At 46.8% G+C, this 17,330-nt stretch overlaps 1 protein-coding gene across 15 annotated transcripts in view; it reads left to right on the top strand.

Moving 5' to 3' along the window:
• Positions 1–17,330, top strand: part of Cacna1e (calcium voltage-gated channel subunit alpha1 E) — a 488,748-nt gene that overhangs the window by 155,776 nt on the left and 315,642 nt on the right. For 13 of the 15 annotated variants that reach the window (XM_039091008.2, XM_039091012.2, XM_039091010.2 and 10 more), the window contains exon 3: positions 13,216–13,485. In XM_039091008.2, the coding sequence (XP_038946936.1) occupies positions 13,216–13,485 (270 nt within the window). Of the gene's footprint in view, positions 1–11,587; positions 12,252–13,209; positions 13,486–17,330 lie in introns of those variants that run through there. The other 2 variants (XM_039091017.2, NM_019294.3) reach the window with 2 other exon arrangements.

Genomic DNA, 17,330 nt, shown 5'->3' with positions numbered 1-17,330 from the left:
AATTTCCATAGAACCTGGAAGAAGAAGATAGATGGGGTAGGAGCCTATTTCCATTTACTGAGCAGAAAGAAGCCCGACCTTCCGGTCACAGAGGTGATACTAGTGCAAATGGAAAAGGAATGGAGATGGTGGGCGTGGCACGAAGGAAAAGGGAGATGTAGGTAATGATTGGTGTGAGGTGGGATAAAATATGCAAAGTGTTCTGCCCCAGTAAGGGGGAGATGGCGGAGCTAGCTACAAACAGAATCACAGGCCTGTGACAGAGTTGGTTGTAAGGGAAAGAGGATGAGTTGCTTTTAAACCAATTGATTCATGATGCTGTCAGGCCTTCCAGGTGGGGGAGCCCATCTGAGCAATTGCGAATGGTACCAGACTTCAAAAAGAACAGGGCTATGTACGAAATGTTGGGCACTGTTCAGATAGTAGCTTTAGTGGAAGCTGTTAGGATGGATGAAATCACCGAGGATATCTACGTCGTGGGCAGGGAAGGGAACAGGACTTAAGGGAACTGCGCATGTAGGAGGTCAAAGCAGAAGAGGTGGGGATGAATGGTCAACTAGAGAGGTGGAGCAGGGAGAGCCTGAGTTTGGAAATGCTCCCCAAAGAGGGGAGGGAGGTAAAGAGAGGTACCCGGGCCTGGATGTATAGGAGTGTGTGCATTTGTTAATTGTCTTGAGGGAGACATACTTTTGTGGTTCTAAAAGTCCCTCAGATGTATTTAGTGTAAGTGTTAATTAAGTCCACTTGGCCAGTTTTTTGTCATCCATTAGTGCCTGGGGGTAGAGGGGGGTGGAGAAGGCAAAGGAGCTTTCTGTGGGACATCTTTTCTCATGTTAAGGTTTGGCTCAGTAAGGATGCTGCTTGGTGTATTCTGTAACATGTTTCTGGAGCACTGTGTCTGTGAGGGGGATGTAGAGGCTGTAAGTACTTGTTCTGAAAGTTACACCATCAAGGGGAAGGTCCTGGAGCCAGTCTGTAGCTGATTTTGTCGGTGCCAGTCTGCTTTTCATAACCTGGATGGTTCAGTGGCTACAGGAAGATGTATAGCTCACGCAAAGCTAGTTTCCAGGTAAAGGGACTTTTTAATCTTTCTTCTTTTGTCCATGACTGGGGAGGGCCCAGTGTTCACTGGTTGACCCTCATTGACTCTGAGTAGTTGTGAACTCTTCTTCCTTAAATGCTTGTAACATTCTCATCTGGCTACAGGTTCCAGGCTACATTTGTGCCTTCAGCTTGTCTCTGGTCAGAAGGCTGCCTCAGATCTTCAGATTTGGCAGCAAGTGGTTTTACCCACTGAAACATCTCACCAGTCCAGGCTCCGTTTCTTAATACTGTTGCAGAGGGGAGTAAGTTTTAGCCTAAAATTTCGGGGGGATGCAGACATTTGGGTGTATGAGGCCTCTAGTCTATGGCAGGTTCAGGCACCCATTCTAACTCTGTGCCACGTGACTTTACACACTTGACTTTATTGATCCTGATTTGTCTTGTACAAGATATGGTTTATACCAACCACACCTACTACATGGGCCCCTCGTGTAGCTCAAGCAGGTGACAGACATGCCGAGCTTCTGTCTCCCACAGACATTACTTATTAATAGTTGCTGACTTAAAATGGCAAAAGAAATTACTCAATTCTCTTCCTGTTGAGAGGAACTTTCTTCCCTTTTCCTGAATGTTTTTCTCTAAGGAAAGAACGTAAAAGCCCAGTTATGGCAGCGCATGTCTGTAATTCTAGCACCTGAGAGGTGGAGGCAGGAGGTTTACTATGAGTTTCAGGCTAGCCTAGATCACAGTGAGAGCCTGTCTCCACAACTAAGCCAGACAGAAGATAGCTAATTTGAAGAATATTGTAACAGAACCCTTTGTATCACCAACCTTGTTCCCTGGGTGAATAAAGGATCCCGAAAGCTTTACTGGGAGTATAATTCTCCATTTGGGAGCATGGAGCTGTCTTTTGACTTTGTCTGTAATGCCTGGTGTGTGTCCCTGCAAATACAATGATAGTTTCACTTGCAGTGATATGACTCTTGAGTTTACCAAGTGTCTTTAAAGCTGTTGTGACAATGTTGACATCATCCTGTGAGCAGGATCTTTGACCTCTCCACAACTGGTACTGTCTTGTGTGTGAAAGTGTGTGTGTATGCGTTTGTGTGTGTGTGTGTGTGTGTGTGCGTGCTTGAAGGATTGTGTCTTTTCTTTTAACACAAAAAGCAAAAGTTTCAAAGCAGGTGGGGTGTGGGTTAAACACTGTTCTAAATGGCAGGCCTGCTGTTTGTGGGGAGGGAGAGTGGCCTGAAAGTTTAAAAATAACCTGAACATTATAGACTCCTGTGAATTCTACAGCCCAGAGCACTGAGAGTCTGTGGGTGTTTTACCTGCTGGAGTGCAGGCAGGAAAACAAGTTGAGAGGCAGGAGGATTTAAATTTGCTGAATACTTTCATGGCTTGCGTTGGCAGTAGAAGTGTTCATGAAAAAAGTTGAAGTCCTTCTTGATGTTCAGGACCGATATTCCTAGTGTTGTCTCTAGATTCCCTGAATACACCATTCTGGGTCACACTGGGGTCTGTGCAGCAGATCCTTGCTTCCTGCTCTAAGTGAGCACTGTCCCTTTTTCCTCCCTGACTTCCACTTTTTCACTGACCCCAGCTGGTATTTGGTCAGTAAATTTTCCAGAAGGCTTATGGGACTGACCCACAGAAAGCTCAGGGGTTAGTGCATTTCAGATAAATTTAGCCAATCATTGACAAATAGATTGACATGTGCAAAACCATACTTGTCAGGAGTCAGAATAGGCAGCAGCATGACCCTTGGGATTTGAAGAGTTTTGAGGAGTTGAGACAGGTTTTGAACCAGGATGCAGGTTGGCAGGACAGATGATGTTGTGAGAGACTAAAAGTGTGAAACTATAAATGAAGCTGAAAATGTGCCATAATGCAGCTCGAGGGTTGGTTGCCACATTTGGCTTCTCTGGTAGTCCCTGAGATGTGATGCTATTTTGCACAAGTGTTTATAAACAGAAGTGGGGCTGAGGTATCAGTTTCCCAGCAGAGTTCTGTGCTGCAGCCTGGGTTCTGAGCACTGTCAGCACCACCTAGAGAGTTTGGATGCATCTGCTACCCTTGGACTTGTAGAATCATGAAATAGAGCAACTCTCTCCAATCTCTGTTGATATCAGTTAGAGGCCATACAGGGGCTAAGATAATGGGTATGAGAATTAGGTAATCCCAGGGTTGACTTTCTATGCCACTAACCACCTATCTGACTCTACAGAAAATTATTTGATCCTTTTTGGTCTTGCTTTTCATATCTATAAAAGGGGGATTATAATAGTACCTACCCCATGAGAGTATTCTGAGCAATAAGGAAAGCCAGGAGTAGTGCCTTTGATGTAACAGCTTTTAATATTTATTATAATTACTATAAACCACATATTGTAATTATTTTGTTTTGCTTTAAAAGTTGTATTATGTTAAGGTATGTTGACTATGTAAATGATATGTTACATTATGATATTTCCTTTCTGTTTTTTTAATTAGGCATATGGGGTGTTTGTGTGTGTGTGTGTGTGTGTGTGTGTGTGTGTGTGTGTGTGTAGATGTCAGAGGACAACTTGCAGGACTCAGTTCTCTCTTTTTACCATGTGGGTCTCAGGGATCAAACCCAGGTCATCAGGCTTGGAGATGTCTCTCCACACTAAACTATCTCATTAGCTCTCAGCTGGTTTGTAAAGATGCAGTCTCACTGTGCGGCCGTGGCTGGCCTTGAACTTGGATATTTCTACCCCAGATTTCTAAGTGATGAGCTGATAGGCTTGCCCCCACCCCCAGTGTTTACTCTGATATTTCACATATGCATATCACATTAACTTTTGCTTTCTTGATGTGTGCTTATTTTTTTTTGTTTTTTTAATAGCCCTAAATTTTCCATATGAAGTTGTGATACGTGAGGAATAAAGGAAAAGAGCATATCTGGGAATTTGGAATTATTGTATTAATTATTAACTATCTATATAGCAGATAATTTAGAATAATGTGACTGAGAACGGAGTGGTTGTGTTAAAAAAACAACAAAATGTCTTAGAGAGAGTGTGACATTGTGAGTGTGTCTATGTGTGTGTCCCAGGAATTGGATTGCCAGGGGTCTTAGAACAGAATAAATATTTCAGAAATTCTTGTTTGATTGGGAATTATTTTTTCATGGTTCCATAATTAATTAATTAATTATGTTTTTTTTGCAGTACTAGGGATTGAATCAAGGGTCTCCCACATGCTAGTCAAGTGCTCTCCCACTCAACCACACTCGCAGTCCTCCTTCTTACTTACTCTTTTGAATATCTTAAGAAAGCTTGTCATTCTTCACATTCACAAGTGCTGAATTAAGCCTGTCTGAAAGCTTTCAACAGCATAAAAGAATCACTTGCATGTCTGTACACCTGAGTGGCAGATCGAATCAGAGTTGAATCTAGAGTGGGGTGTGTGTGTGTGATTTTGTTGTTGTCGTTTGCTTGATTTTTGTATCTAGGGGGCCAGTATTTCTTTTTCTCATGTAATTCATTATTCAGCAAAGAGACTTGCTGGTGGCATTTGCCTTTTTTTGGGGTAGGGGTTGGCTAACTTTTATCCTGTGTTTCGTTTTCTGAAACTTTGCTTTATGTGGGGGATCTCAATTTCTTCCTTTAACAACCCATTTGGCAATATTATTCAGCCCTGTTTTGAAGGCTTTGGAAATTTCTAACTTGACGTTTCATTAAAAAAAAAAGAAAGAAGAAGAAGGCTGAGGCTGTCATGGTGCTGGGATTCTGTGGGTCAGAATCAGTTGACTTCCTTCAGGAGAGGTAAGCACCTCATTGTAATAATGGAGGAGGTGATCCTAACACTAGAAGGAACAAGTGGAAACATCTGGCCACAAAGTAGAGACCCAAAGCCAGACCCAGAATACACAAGAAAAGCCAGTCTTCAGACAGGACCAAATACCTAACTGTTAAATAAGCGGGCATCTGTTTTTATTTTTAAATCAAAAGGAGTTGCAAAAGTCTGTTCATCCACTTGACTTTGTAAAGGTACTTTGTAAAGGCTTCCATGAAGATAATAAAATGCAAGTATCCTAAACAATACCATGAAGTAGGAAGAGAGGAAGTTTCGTGGGAAGCAGGAGAGAGGGGCGTGGAGTTGGAGGGACTATGACAGAGATGCAGGTGAAACTCAACTGGGCAGTGGCAGGAGCTGGAGAAGTGAAAAAGGGGCAGGCCCTAAATGACCTGAGGCAATAGTGGATGCGACGTCTGTTGTGACTGTCATCTCGGTAGAGCATGACACACTTGGCACGTGTGTGGGAAAGATCTGGAAGATTCAACTTGTCCAGATTTTTTTCGAACTGGTGGGCTAAGGAGTTTGATCATTTTCCAAGCAATAGGAGATGATCACTCAGTTTAAATGATTGGCTGGGGCCACAGCATCCCAGAGATAAAAATTATAGTCTTAGGAAGAAAAACTTGGCTTGAATTCATGCTGAGTTTGGAATGATTAGAAGACGTGTGTTACTTCATTGGAGGTGAGGTGAAAGGTGAGAGCTAAGGGGGTAGACACGAGAGCACAGGACAAGGATAGGAGTCCAAAGGGAGCAGCAGCAGAAGGGGAAGATGAAGGGGCAGAGGAGTCCCTGAGCGTTCTGCACAGTTATGTGAGAGCAATAAAAAGCCGGAGATGGGAAGAGTGAGAAACTGGGAGATTGGTAACTGCGATATGAAGACAAGGGGTGGATCTCAGGGAAGAGCAGGAAGTCAATTATACTAAATGATATGGATGGGAGAGGGAAAAGGAGACTTTATCACTGACCAATCCCAGGTCGTTGGAGAACTGTAGTGCAGTTTCTGGTGAGTGGAGGAGGCAGAACCAGCAAATGTCCTTCCCAGGTATACATTTCAAAACTGCCCTTGAGTCCGTATCATGTGGGGATGCCTTATGGGTGCGACCAACTGCTCAGTGTAGGAGAAGGTTGGGAGAGAGAGTGCAGTGATGGACAGGTGGTGACTTAATCTGCTATTGGTTCCCGCCCAGAGGGTACCAAGAGAGGTATGATGGGTGAGCAGTCTTTTTCCCTTGGCTTCAGTCTTCTCCTAAGGCTCTGCTTCAGGGGTGAGCTGCTTTGTCTGCTTTGGGAGCATACTCTTCAAGAGAATCCTTCAGAGAGGGGAGCTAGACAGGGGTGGCAAGTACAGTGTCTGCTCTCAACCCTTCCCTTCCTAGGCACTCCCTAACCGGTTCTGGCATCTAACATGAGGCCTGACACACAGACAGCACTCATTGTACATTTGCTGAATGGATGAATCAATCTAAGCCCAAGTAGGCTGGGAGAGCTTTGCAGGATGTGGGCTCCATTGTTGTGTTTCCTGAGACAAGAGGCTATGGGGGTGTGGGGGAGGGGGTTGGCTGCTTCTGTTAATGGTTCCTACTCTCCGATCATCCTCAGTAGTAGGCACAGGAGCTCTGCTGAGTCTCTTGCCTACCTTGGCTTTGGTAGAGCAGCACAAGTGGTGCCCTAGGTAGGGGGTGAGGTGGGTAGAGATGGGGTGAAATCCAGTTTTTCCAAGGCTCTAAACCGCCCCCACCGATTTTGCCAATGGCAGTTAACATCTGGTAGGTTCAACATATTTGCTTGTTTGTTCAGGCTGGAAAGCGATCTCATCTGATGCCAAAGAATGGACTAAAGAAGTAAGGCTGCACCTCTGTGATTCCAGATATGGAGCCTGCAAATAGAAATGCAGACTTCGTAGTCAACCCTGTGCATCTTGTATGGAGTCTCCAGCCTGAGCTCTCACATGATGGGCTGTCCTTCCAGGCTACAATGCTGGGGCGTCATGGACTGTTTTCCTTCTCTGGCTGCCTCCAGTTGAAAGGGCTGCCTTCTTCTTAGTCTCTTTCTGTGCACCCCCCTGTCCTGTTTCTAGGAGAGAGCCTTTCAGGAATTGGTCTCGTCTGTTTCTCCTTTAAACTCTATGTTCACAGAGTTCTTAGACTATGTCTGATTTATCTTTGAGCTCCAGAAGTCCAAGAAAAATGCCTGGCATGTGAAAAGGGCTTTAGGAATACCTACCAAGTGGTTTATGAATTCATGAATCAGTAAACAAAATACCCAGCCCTCTCAAGTGGCATGAACCTTTGGGTTTCTGATACTGCTAGCATCTAGCCTTGTCCTTTCCTTTTCTTTTTCTGTTCCTGCTGGGTATTGAACCAAGGACCACACCAGACAACTACAACTGGGCTACATCCCTATCCCTGGGTTTTGGAGTCAGGTCTCTCTGTATCCCAGACTGGCCTCAAAGTGGAAATCTGACTTTCCTCACCTTTCCCGGGTGCTGGAATCACAGGTCTGTAACACCACACTCAGCTTCAGTCCTTTTTTAACCGTATCTTAGGCACTTCCATGTCTCCTCCATCTACCCCTGGCCTGCAAATCAAAGCCATCTGATGACTGCATTTTGTCCTTTCTGAAACAGAAAGCTCCCCATTAGTCACAAGGCGCCTGTTGTGTGTTATCTCAGCCCCAGTGCCATAGATAAGATGCGGGGAAGACACACAGCACTTACTGTGTGATAGATGGCACTCCAAGAGCTGTATACATACCAATGAACAATCGTTCATAGCCGCCCAGTGATGTTGTGTATTCTTATTTAATCCCCTTGGAGACTCTTAAACTTAAGTTCATGCCTTACTTCTGCAATACTAAGATTATGTCTAGGACCTAACTCTTAAGCAAGGGAGACATTGTTTGGCATACATTACCTTAATAGCAGCAACTGCCATAAGGAATCTTAGGCTTATTATCAGGAGAGCTGACTGCTATTTCCCAGTTCTGTGCCATTGGAAAAGTCCTTTACTCTCTGGGCCTCAGATAACAAATAGAATATGTCTCATATCCCTGCAGCAAAGAAGCAGTGAGGTGTCCCTAGCGCTGTTATTACTGAAGCGATGTTGCGTTACCGTCAAGGGATAGGGTCAAAATTCCTTTGGGCAAACTTTCAGCTGTTTGATCAATCGATAGGTTATGGTGTCCTGGGGTTTCTCAAGCCCAGGTCTGAGAGATGCTCGTTCCAGGGCTGGCTATTATTATGTAAGGATGTGGAGTTCCATTTCCCTCAGAGTCAGGGCTGTGTGATGCTGCGAGCGCCAGCAGCCTGAGATGTCTGCACTGCCATCCCGCTCTTCTGCTCCGCTGTGCATTTGCACACGGTTTCCTGCCAACTTTGGCTTAAGAACCCACTCCCAAATCCCCTCTGCATTATGTTCCTTAGAGCACAGTTCTGCATAAGAGTCTATTTCTTGGAAAAGCTCAATAAGGGAAAAATAGGACAAAGGGGGCTCCGATAGTTTAAACACAGGTCATCCAAGTGTAATTGGCAAGGGAAAGCCGAGTAAAGATCAGGATTGGTGGGAGGGGAACATGCCTTCAGCCAAGGCCCAGATTTTCAAATTCCTCAATGAGTGGCTAAAATCTTATATGAAGATGGCACAAAGCCTGTGAGGTCTGGGAAGATCTTTATGAATGGTTGGGATAGAGTCTCATCTCGCTACTCTGTATGCCTTAGCACGTGCTCCATGGCCTGCCTGGTCTGGGGACACTGCGATGTCCTTGCTTCCCTCCTTTTATACACAAGGCGGAAAATACTCCAGTCAGTCTTCCTTATTCTTATCCGACAGTTGAATTGTTCACAGGAGTATCAGGGCTACAGGAAAAAAAAAGATTTTGAAATGTAATAATCTGTGTAAGGTCAGTAATCTGGGAAAGTTTGTCATTGCTTCCTCTGCACCTGTTAAATTCTGAGTCTGCAGGTCACAGCTTGCTGCGAACCATGCAGATTGTTTGGCTGCTACATCCTGATCATCCCTCTTCCCTGCTCTCTGTCTCTGTCTGTCTCTGTCTCTCTGTCTCTCTGTCTGTCTCTCTGTCTTTGTCTCTCTGTTTCTGTCTCTCTCTGTCTCTGTCTCTCTGTCTCTCTCTCCCTCTCTCCCTCTCTCCCTTTCTTCCTCCCTCCCTCCCTCCCCCCCCCTCTCTCTGTGTGTGTGTGTGTGTGTGTGTGTGTGTGTGTGTGTGTGTTGGTAACCTTGTGTCCAATATGTGGGTATGAGCTTCTTGGGAACTGTGAGATGAACTGTTTGCCATGTGAAAAGGAGGGTGTGGATCTGGACAAAGTCCCACAGGGGAGTGACATCGGGCTGGTGACTAGAGGTCAATTGTTAAGGTCTTCTGGACTCTCAAGCTTGGTGCCCGAGGTGCTGGATTGCTAAGTACTTGTGCTCAGAGTGATGTCTCACAAGTGACCAGTAGATGGTGCTCTGGCAACAGGGAAATAAGACTTCTGGCTCTCTGAGGCTGAGAAAGGTGTTTTCCAAAGGTTTTAAAACTGCTTTCCAGAGTTCTGATCAGTTGCTGATTCTCCACACTTCCATTTGTGGGTCTTTGAGAGAACCACAGAACCAGGGGAAAGTATACTTATCAGGTTCCCATACAAGGATCATGATGGCAATGATTGGGGTCACTCTTGATGGTTCCTTTAGCTTGGTGTCTGGAATATTTAGACATAGGTCAGAATTCGTCTTGAGGATGGGAGGCAGAACATCCATAGGCTTAGCAACATTGTGTCTCCTCTTGATGATATACAGTTTGCAATTATGTGGCATGGTTATTAGAAACTGAAAATCAGATCCCTTAGATGTCTACACTCTGCATTTTATCAGGTCAGAACCAACCCCTTCCTGACTCTGAAGCTCTGCTGTTCTGGGGGCTGAACCAGCACCTTAATTCATGTTCTTCTGGGCTCTGAGGTGGCCAGCTGTAGGGCTTATGTAAATTGGTCACTATATCAATCACTGATGTGATTTAATCTTTAAAAAGGTATCCACCTGGCAAGTTGCAATGTGAGAGATGAGAGTAGGAAGCCAGTATAGAAACCCATAGTTCTCAAAGCTCTCAAAAGCTGTGGCATTCAGGTTGGAGGTGAAGAGAGAAGATTGTGCCTTCCTCCAGCTTTGCTGCCCTTAAACCAAGCGCCCTTCTAAACCTATTGATACCATGATACATTCCCTCGCCCTCCGGGGACTGTTTCTTGAAGAATCCTAAGTAGCTTCATTTCAGAGCCATCCCTGATCCAGAGTGAGCTCTGCCTAGATGTTTGTGAAGCCTGCTGTCTGGGAATGCAGAAAGGCTGGGTTCAGCCCCACGGGGTCCCAACGCTGCCACATAGTATATTGTCTTGCATATTCTAGGCCTCTAAAGAATTGCAGCAGTCACAGGAAACCCAGCATATGGAAGAAAGAGGAAACAGAATCAGTACTAGATCTTTGTTTGCTGGGTAAAGAGACAAGGTAGGGGTCCTTAATCTTTCTCAGAAACACTTCTGGAAGGTAAAAGGCTAGTGTACCCTGTTTAGCAAACAGACACAAAGGCATGATGAGGAAAGTGTTATGTCTCATCAGAAAAGTGAGATTTAGAGCAGAGCCTGCGAAGCTATACAATCTCCTGGAAGTTATGAAAGACACATCATTTATGTCATCATCCATATGGCTCATTATTGAATCCCCAGTGTCTAAAATAGTGTCTGTTGTGGGGAATGGATGCAAAAATATTTGCTAAATGAATGGTTTGTATGGCTTCTCTGCAATGGATTATGGGTCTCCTGGAAATCAGATATTTTAGTCCCATTTTACAGAGTTCTGAGGCAGCCACTTGGTCTACGTGACCATCTAGTAACACTTCATGGTCACCCTCCTTTATTTATATCTCCCAATAAGTTTGTCAGCAAAGTGAGATAACAATAACAGGTGGGATTGACACACTTCCAACAGTAATTTGGTCTGGAATGGTCTCCGATGAATCCCAAGGTCAACACAAAGTTCCTGAGGGCATGCAAGGCCTGTGTTGAGACCATTTCTTTTACACAGAACCTCTTCCATCACTCACTCTCTCTCTCTCTCTCTCTCTCTCTCTCTCTCTCTCTCTCTCTCTCTCCATTCTGATTCAACAGACATGTACCAATGCACACATACAGACATGCACAGACACATACGAGTAGGAATACACATGCCTCACACTCAGACAACACCTTATCTCTTGTCAGGTAATTTCACACAGTGCCTTTCATAACTGAGAAGACACCCTCCCCCATGTTTCCAACACTGGGGCTTTGGTCAGCCTTTGCTTGTGTCTTCAGCCACCCCTTGCCCTCAGCCCTTCCACCACTCAGAAAGGATATGGATACAGCTACATGCTGAAGCCAAGGGTGAGCACAAATCAAGGAAAGGGTGCTCCAGAGAGTGTAGATGACAGGAGGGAGCAGGGGTAGACTGTCCATGGAGTCTCCTGTAGGCAAGAACTAGATTGTTAAACAGAACTTCTTTCTCTGGACTTTGAAGCTTACATTTCCTACCTCTACACCTCAGACTCTCTCTCTCTCTCTCTCTCTCTCTCTCTCTCTCTCTCTCTCTCTCTGTCTCTCTGTCTCTCTGTCTCTCTCTCTCTGTCTCTCTTAAAATGAAGTAGGATTGAGAATGTCAATGGACCTTAGTTGAAAAATAAAAGGTGGTGGTGGGTGGCATTTACTGAGGCTCACTGTCTGGGGACTGGAATATCTGGGCCACCTGCCAGGAGGTAAGCAGAGTCCAGGCTAAAAGGCTGCCTTGTAAGGTCCCTTAGGACCCATAGGACAGAAGGTCCCAGAGAAGCAGAGGGCACTTCTCTATGAGGCCTGTTAAGTGTTGGTTTAGGAAGAGGGCATTCTCTTTGCCCTGGGCATCCCTGCTGATGGTAACTAGGAGATCCGAAGCAGAGGCTACAAGATCCTGGGGGAGGAGTGTCCCTACCCTCCACTAGAGCAGCAGCGAGCAGAACCCTATGCAGGGCATTGCAAGAGGCACACAACTGGGTACCCTTCCTAGGACCAAGGAGAGTGTGTTCCTGGACAGGTCCTTGATCTGTTGCAGAGAGTCCGCAGGCATCACCAGCTTCAGTGGGCCTCTCTTTTTCATCACTTGAGGGAACGGCGGCGACTCTTCCTTGGTAGTCTTTAGTAAAACGAATCTACAAGCCAAACCAGCCTCACCACGCTGGACTCTGAGAGCCCCGCCCCCGCGTCCCTCTTGGCCACCTTGCTGCGCTGCTGCGCTGTGCTCTTCAACCTGCCCTGAAGCATCATCTCTGCTCTCTGTAGCCAGGAAGGCCGGGAGGAGAAAGAGCTGGTCTTTGGTGAGGAAGTTCGGTACGTGGATTAAGTCCTATGCCCTGCCATCGCTAGCTAGACTGACTGCAACCTGTTCCTCGTTGCGAGTGCTCGACCGCCCGCCCGCTCGTTCGCCTGCTTGCTCTCCCACCCTCTCCCCGGCGCAGCCGCGGATCGCTGTTGCATGCTGATCCTGGGAGGCGGCGGCGGCGAGCGCTCTGGGCGGATGCTGGCACTTGGGCTTCGCTGCTCTCTGGTTGCTGCTCAACTTCTACCCCAAACGCAGGAGCTGTGAAGTCATTTGCCCCTCTCCGGCTGGTTCGACTCCTTATCTTCATTTTTCGGGCGATGCGATTTACGCAGGAACCTTAGTACCGCTCTCCCCCCCACCTCCATCTCCCTCTCTCCAACCTTTGGATGCATCTCCGCTGGCAGATTTAAAGAGCCAAGTCTTGGCTGTGGAATTTCTTATGGACTCTCAGGGGCTGGCGTTCTAAAGCATGTCACCGTAACTGGCCCTCGTCTTTTTTTCTTTTCATTTTTTTTCAAAGTTCTTTTGTTTGCATTTCCTTCTTCCTCTCTACCCCTCACCCCAGCCAATAAATCAGCAAACTGTTACCTAGCGGGCCAGTGCCTGCCTTTCTCTGAACCAGGTGGTACGTGTGCCAGAAGAGGAGCTATGTTTGAGGAGCAGCCTACTCCACCCCTCTCCGGTCCCTGAACACCACCCCACGCTGGCATTTTGGGGAAAATATTCCCTCTAGAAGCCCTACCCCCTTCTTCTTCTTCTTCTTTTTTTCCTTGAGGAATGGAGCTTCGCAGAGGTTGCCTTTAGATTCAACAGTTCAGAGCAAGGCTGAAGAGCCTGCAGGGGTCCCCAGAGGCAGTGGTCCCTGCGCCTGTGTGGATAAGGCTCCGAGCCTGCCTGTGTCTTTTCTGCCTCTTGTTGTGTGCGGGTGTTCGGCGATCACCTTTGTGTGTCTTCTGTCTGTTTAAACTTCAGGATGGCTCGCTTCGGGGAGGCGGTGGTCGTTGGCAGACCAGGCTCAGGCGATGGAGACTCGGACCAGAGCAGGAACCGACAAGGAACCCCCGTACCGGCCTCGGGGCCGGCGGCCGCCTACAAGCAGTCAAAAGCGCAGAGGGCGCGGACTATGGCTTTGTACAACCCCATACCAGTCCGGCAGAACTGTTTCACGGTCAACAGATCCCTGTTCATCTTCGGAGAAGATAACATTGTCAGGAAATATGCCAAGAAGCTCATCGATTGGCCATATCCTTTCTTGCCCACCATGACTTCCCTCTCCCTCTTTGCATTCCATCGGGTGAGGGGGGGGGACACCTAGCATGGAATCTATTCCCCAACCCTTCCTGGTGCCAAAATTTGCCCCTTTGCTCAAGTGCACCCTACCTTTTTGCATCCAAAGGGCAAGCCTGATGCCCTGGAGACCTATTTGGGCACTAGTGATTTTCAAGGTAAGACTTTTGGTTTTTGGGATTATTTTTCCATGTAGAAATCTCTAGTGTACTCAGGTGCCTGGTGTGGAGGCATCTGCCTTTTTCTAGGCTTTGTCTGTTTCTCAGCCACCCCCAAAGCCCTAACCCTTTCAGAAGCTGCACTCCATGTGGTTTGGCTTACTTCGAATCTCAGGGATTCTTTCGTAATCAGTTCTCTCTTTTCCTCCACTTAAGCCAATCCCTCTGCTCCCATTCCTAATAGCTGGGAAGACGCTTGTACTGTCTGCCAGCAGAGAAGTTGAGGCTCTGGGAGGGGATTTATCAGACCAGAAGCTCCAAAGAGCAGGAGCCAAACCCATGTATACAGGTAGACAAACGAATACTCATGAAACAGGCGTTGGGCTAGGGAGTCAGCTAACTCTGGAGACCAAGTTTAAGTTCTACTGAAAGTGAGTGGCTGTCAGGGGAGGGGATCATGTTACCACCAGCCCAAATGGCTCAAAGTTGGAGCTCTCTTTTCAGGCAAAGAGGTGTGTTCATCCTTTCTTTGCCCTGGGTTGCTACTCTTGTAATGTTTGCCATACCTGGTTGCTCTCCCAGTATCCTGAGCCAGACAGGTCTCCTGGGCCCGAACCCCTCAGCTGAGGGTCAGAGGTGTGCAAACAATTTATCTTTAAAAGCAAGGGTGTTGTTCTTCACAAAGAGTGGCTAGGTCATCTAGGGAGGTGGTGCTGGTTTTGGGGGTAAAAGGCCATGGAAGGAACACCTTTGCGGGTTTCACCAAGCTCACGAAATGCAGGCTGCTGATTAGGCAGCTTACTCCTGCTCTGCACTAAGAATTTGCATGCTCGACAAGGCCATTAGGAGTTGAGGGTGGTAGGGTGTTTTGGATATTACAGGAGGCAAGCCAATGATTTGAGGTTAGATGGGGGGGGGTTGGCTTGAGGACAGGGACTTTGGTGCTTGTGGAGGCACAGTTCTTGGGAAGAATTCACCTGCAGAAGAAACTCCTCCTCTTTGCCTCTTGCTCCCTCCCCTCAACCTCAACCGTCCCCTCAGGTGTGCAACAGCGAGAAAGCAGAGGCTGGGGACTGGGTGTTCAAGTATTAGTTTGCAATGTAGTTCACTCCCCTCAGGGCCTGAACAATTCCTGCAGCCCCCAACCTCTAGTTTTTGGCCTTCCTTTTCTTTTTTCTTTTTTCCTCTTCAGTTCCCTGCTTCAGCTGCTTTGGGATTGGCTGGCGCATGGTGCTTCTAGGCAGCACCTCATTAGAAATGAGGGAGCATCTCTAAGCAGTGGTGCTTCCTGCTGCTGTTCACATCCTCCCACAGCCACCCCCTGGCTGGGTTTCTCCCTTTCTCCTCCTTGTTCTCCAGTTCTCACCTCCCCCTCCCACCTCCACAGAGTGCTTGGGTTGAACTATTTAGATGGGGGCTTGGGGCGGGGGAGGGGTCTGGCCCCTGCAGTCATGCCTGTCAGTGAGCTGCACAAAGCGGACAGATTGCATTGTATTGCACGCTGCGGCTGCAAATAGCTCTTCAGAGCGGTACTGGACCGATCTCCCAGTGAAGGTCCCCTCCCTCGACCGCCGCCTTCTACGGCTCTTTTAGATTTTCCACCCACCAGGTGCCTCTTTCCTGTGACCTGCTTAGGACACCCCCCCAACCCGACAGCCCCCTTCTCCGTTTGCTTGCAGTAGACAAAGCAGCCTCTCAGTCCCGCAGATGGCAAAGTGTAGCAGCTCTCCTTGGCACCTCGGACAGCGCCATCAAAACTCCCTGGCTGGTCGCCGCTCCCTAGTCACCCGGTGCAGCACGTAGGGTACTTCCGGCTGGGCTCAAGCTCCGGGACTGGGACACGAAGCACGTTTCCCGCACCAAAGCCTTTTCCTCTTGTCACTTCTGCTGCAAAGACACGGGTTTTCCACCAGGAGCTTTGAGAACCAGGCGCTGCTAGGTTTTATGCATCCCCTTTTCTCTCCTTTAGCCAAAATGAACTAAGGATCGCCAAAGGAGAGATTCTGGAGGGAGTGGATTCCATTGTCATACTCAGTGCCTTGGCCACAAGTCCCGTCCCAGTCACCTTTGCTGTCTTCATACTTAGACATTTTACAGTTTTTCTACAGCCCATAGGCTGTTGTAGCCTGTTCAGACAGCATCTGCTAAGATGTTGAGGGGAAGCTGGTTGGATTTTTTCCCCTTCTGGTTGTACAGTGTAACTGACTAACGTATTCCCTCCGGTGGTGACCACGTGGAAGCATTGTGCCTCTGTGGGCTCTGCATTTTCTTCCAAGCCGCATCGGAGCCAGTGTCACCTTTCCTCCAGTGTCCAACATCCAGTTTCCCCAAATCTCTGCTTCACCTTTTGAGAATCAGTGTGGGCAGAAGTTACCTTTAAAGCTCTCTAATTAGGCTGCCTGAGTTCAAATCTCAGCTCCTCCAGAAACCCCAATGACCTTGAAAAGTTACTTCACTACTCTATGATTCAGTTTTCTTACCTGTAAAATCGGGGTGATGATAAAGAGTTAGTGGGAGAATTCAATGGGTTAATGTGTCAAGTGCCTGGAACATTACCTAATTACCCAATAAGCATCCATTATTATTAATGGAATCCTTTGGGGACTTCTGCACACCTGCAAAGTGGGGACTCATCATTCAAGGTGAAGTCATTTAGATTCTCGCATCTCACTGAGAGCGAGGAGACTCCTCTGTATCACATGAGAGCATGTTCAAAATCCAGACTCCTGGGTCCCACTTCACAGTTGCTAAATCACACGCAGGCGACTAATGCATCAATAATTAACTGTACTCCTGGTGGTGGTAGTGACCAGTTTAACAACTACTTTGTTCGTTGTTGGGGCCAGATTTTCACAACAGGGACGTTGTTAGGAAATGCCGTTAAGACCTGTTTTGGTACTAACACACAGTCATTCAGGTGCAGATTTTGATTGCTGTGCACTACACTTTTTGAACTTTGTACTTTCTTTTCTCTTTCTCTCTTTCTTCCTTCCTTCCTTCCTTCCTTTCTTTTCTTTTCTTTCTTTTTTTTTGTGTGACAGAAAGTCACGGAGGAACTAGGATGATTAGGTGCTTTCCTTACATGTCATGCGTTTTAATTTCATTGATCTGAAAGGATGAGCTAAGTAAAAGGTGTGATTTAATTTGTGCTTCTAGGACCTGCTGACTTAGGAGAGCCTCTTCTTGCTCTTAATAGGGGTTGTCTAGTTCTGATTTGAAGGGAAATGTCTACAATAACCCAGATTTGACATGAAAGATGGTGGAAAGACAACAGCCCACTCTGAATGCATTTCCTTTTTCTTAGAAGCTACATCTGCATAGGGAGATAATTTTATTTTCTCACGATATTCTCTTCTGCAGACGATAACGTAGTCTTTGAAAAAATGCTAATCTGATTTAAAATGTGATATCCCATTTTATGGAGTTTCTTGCTTGCTCATCTAATAGATCTAACAAGTGTTCTTTCTTCCCTGGGCATTGGCTATTCTGAAAGCTACTTGCTGTCCATTTTACCGCACACTACCATTCTGCCTGTTCCTTGCTCAGGGATGGTTATGTGGGTAGGCACTTGGGGGTCTCTCACATAGTTTGTGAGATAGCCTGCCCGTGTTTGCACTTTTTCCAGGTCAGGGATGGAGGGAC

The sequence above is a fragment of the Rattus norvegicus genome, chromosome 13, assembly GCF_036323735.1.
Source record: "Rattus norvegicus strain BN/NHsdMcwi chromosome 13, GRCr8, whole genome shotgun sequence".
NCBI lineage: Eukaryota > Metazoa > Chordata > Mammalia > Rodentia > Muridae > Rattus > Rattus norvegicus.
Note: the sequence above shows the minus strand (reverse complement) of the source record. Positions and strands in the feature narration are given on the sequence as shown.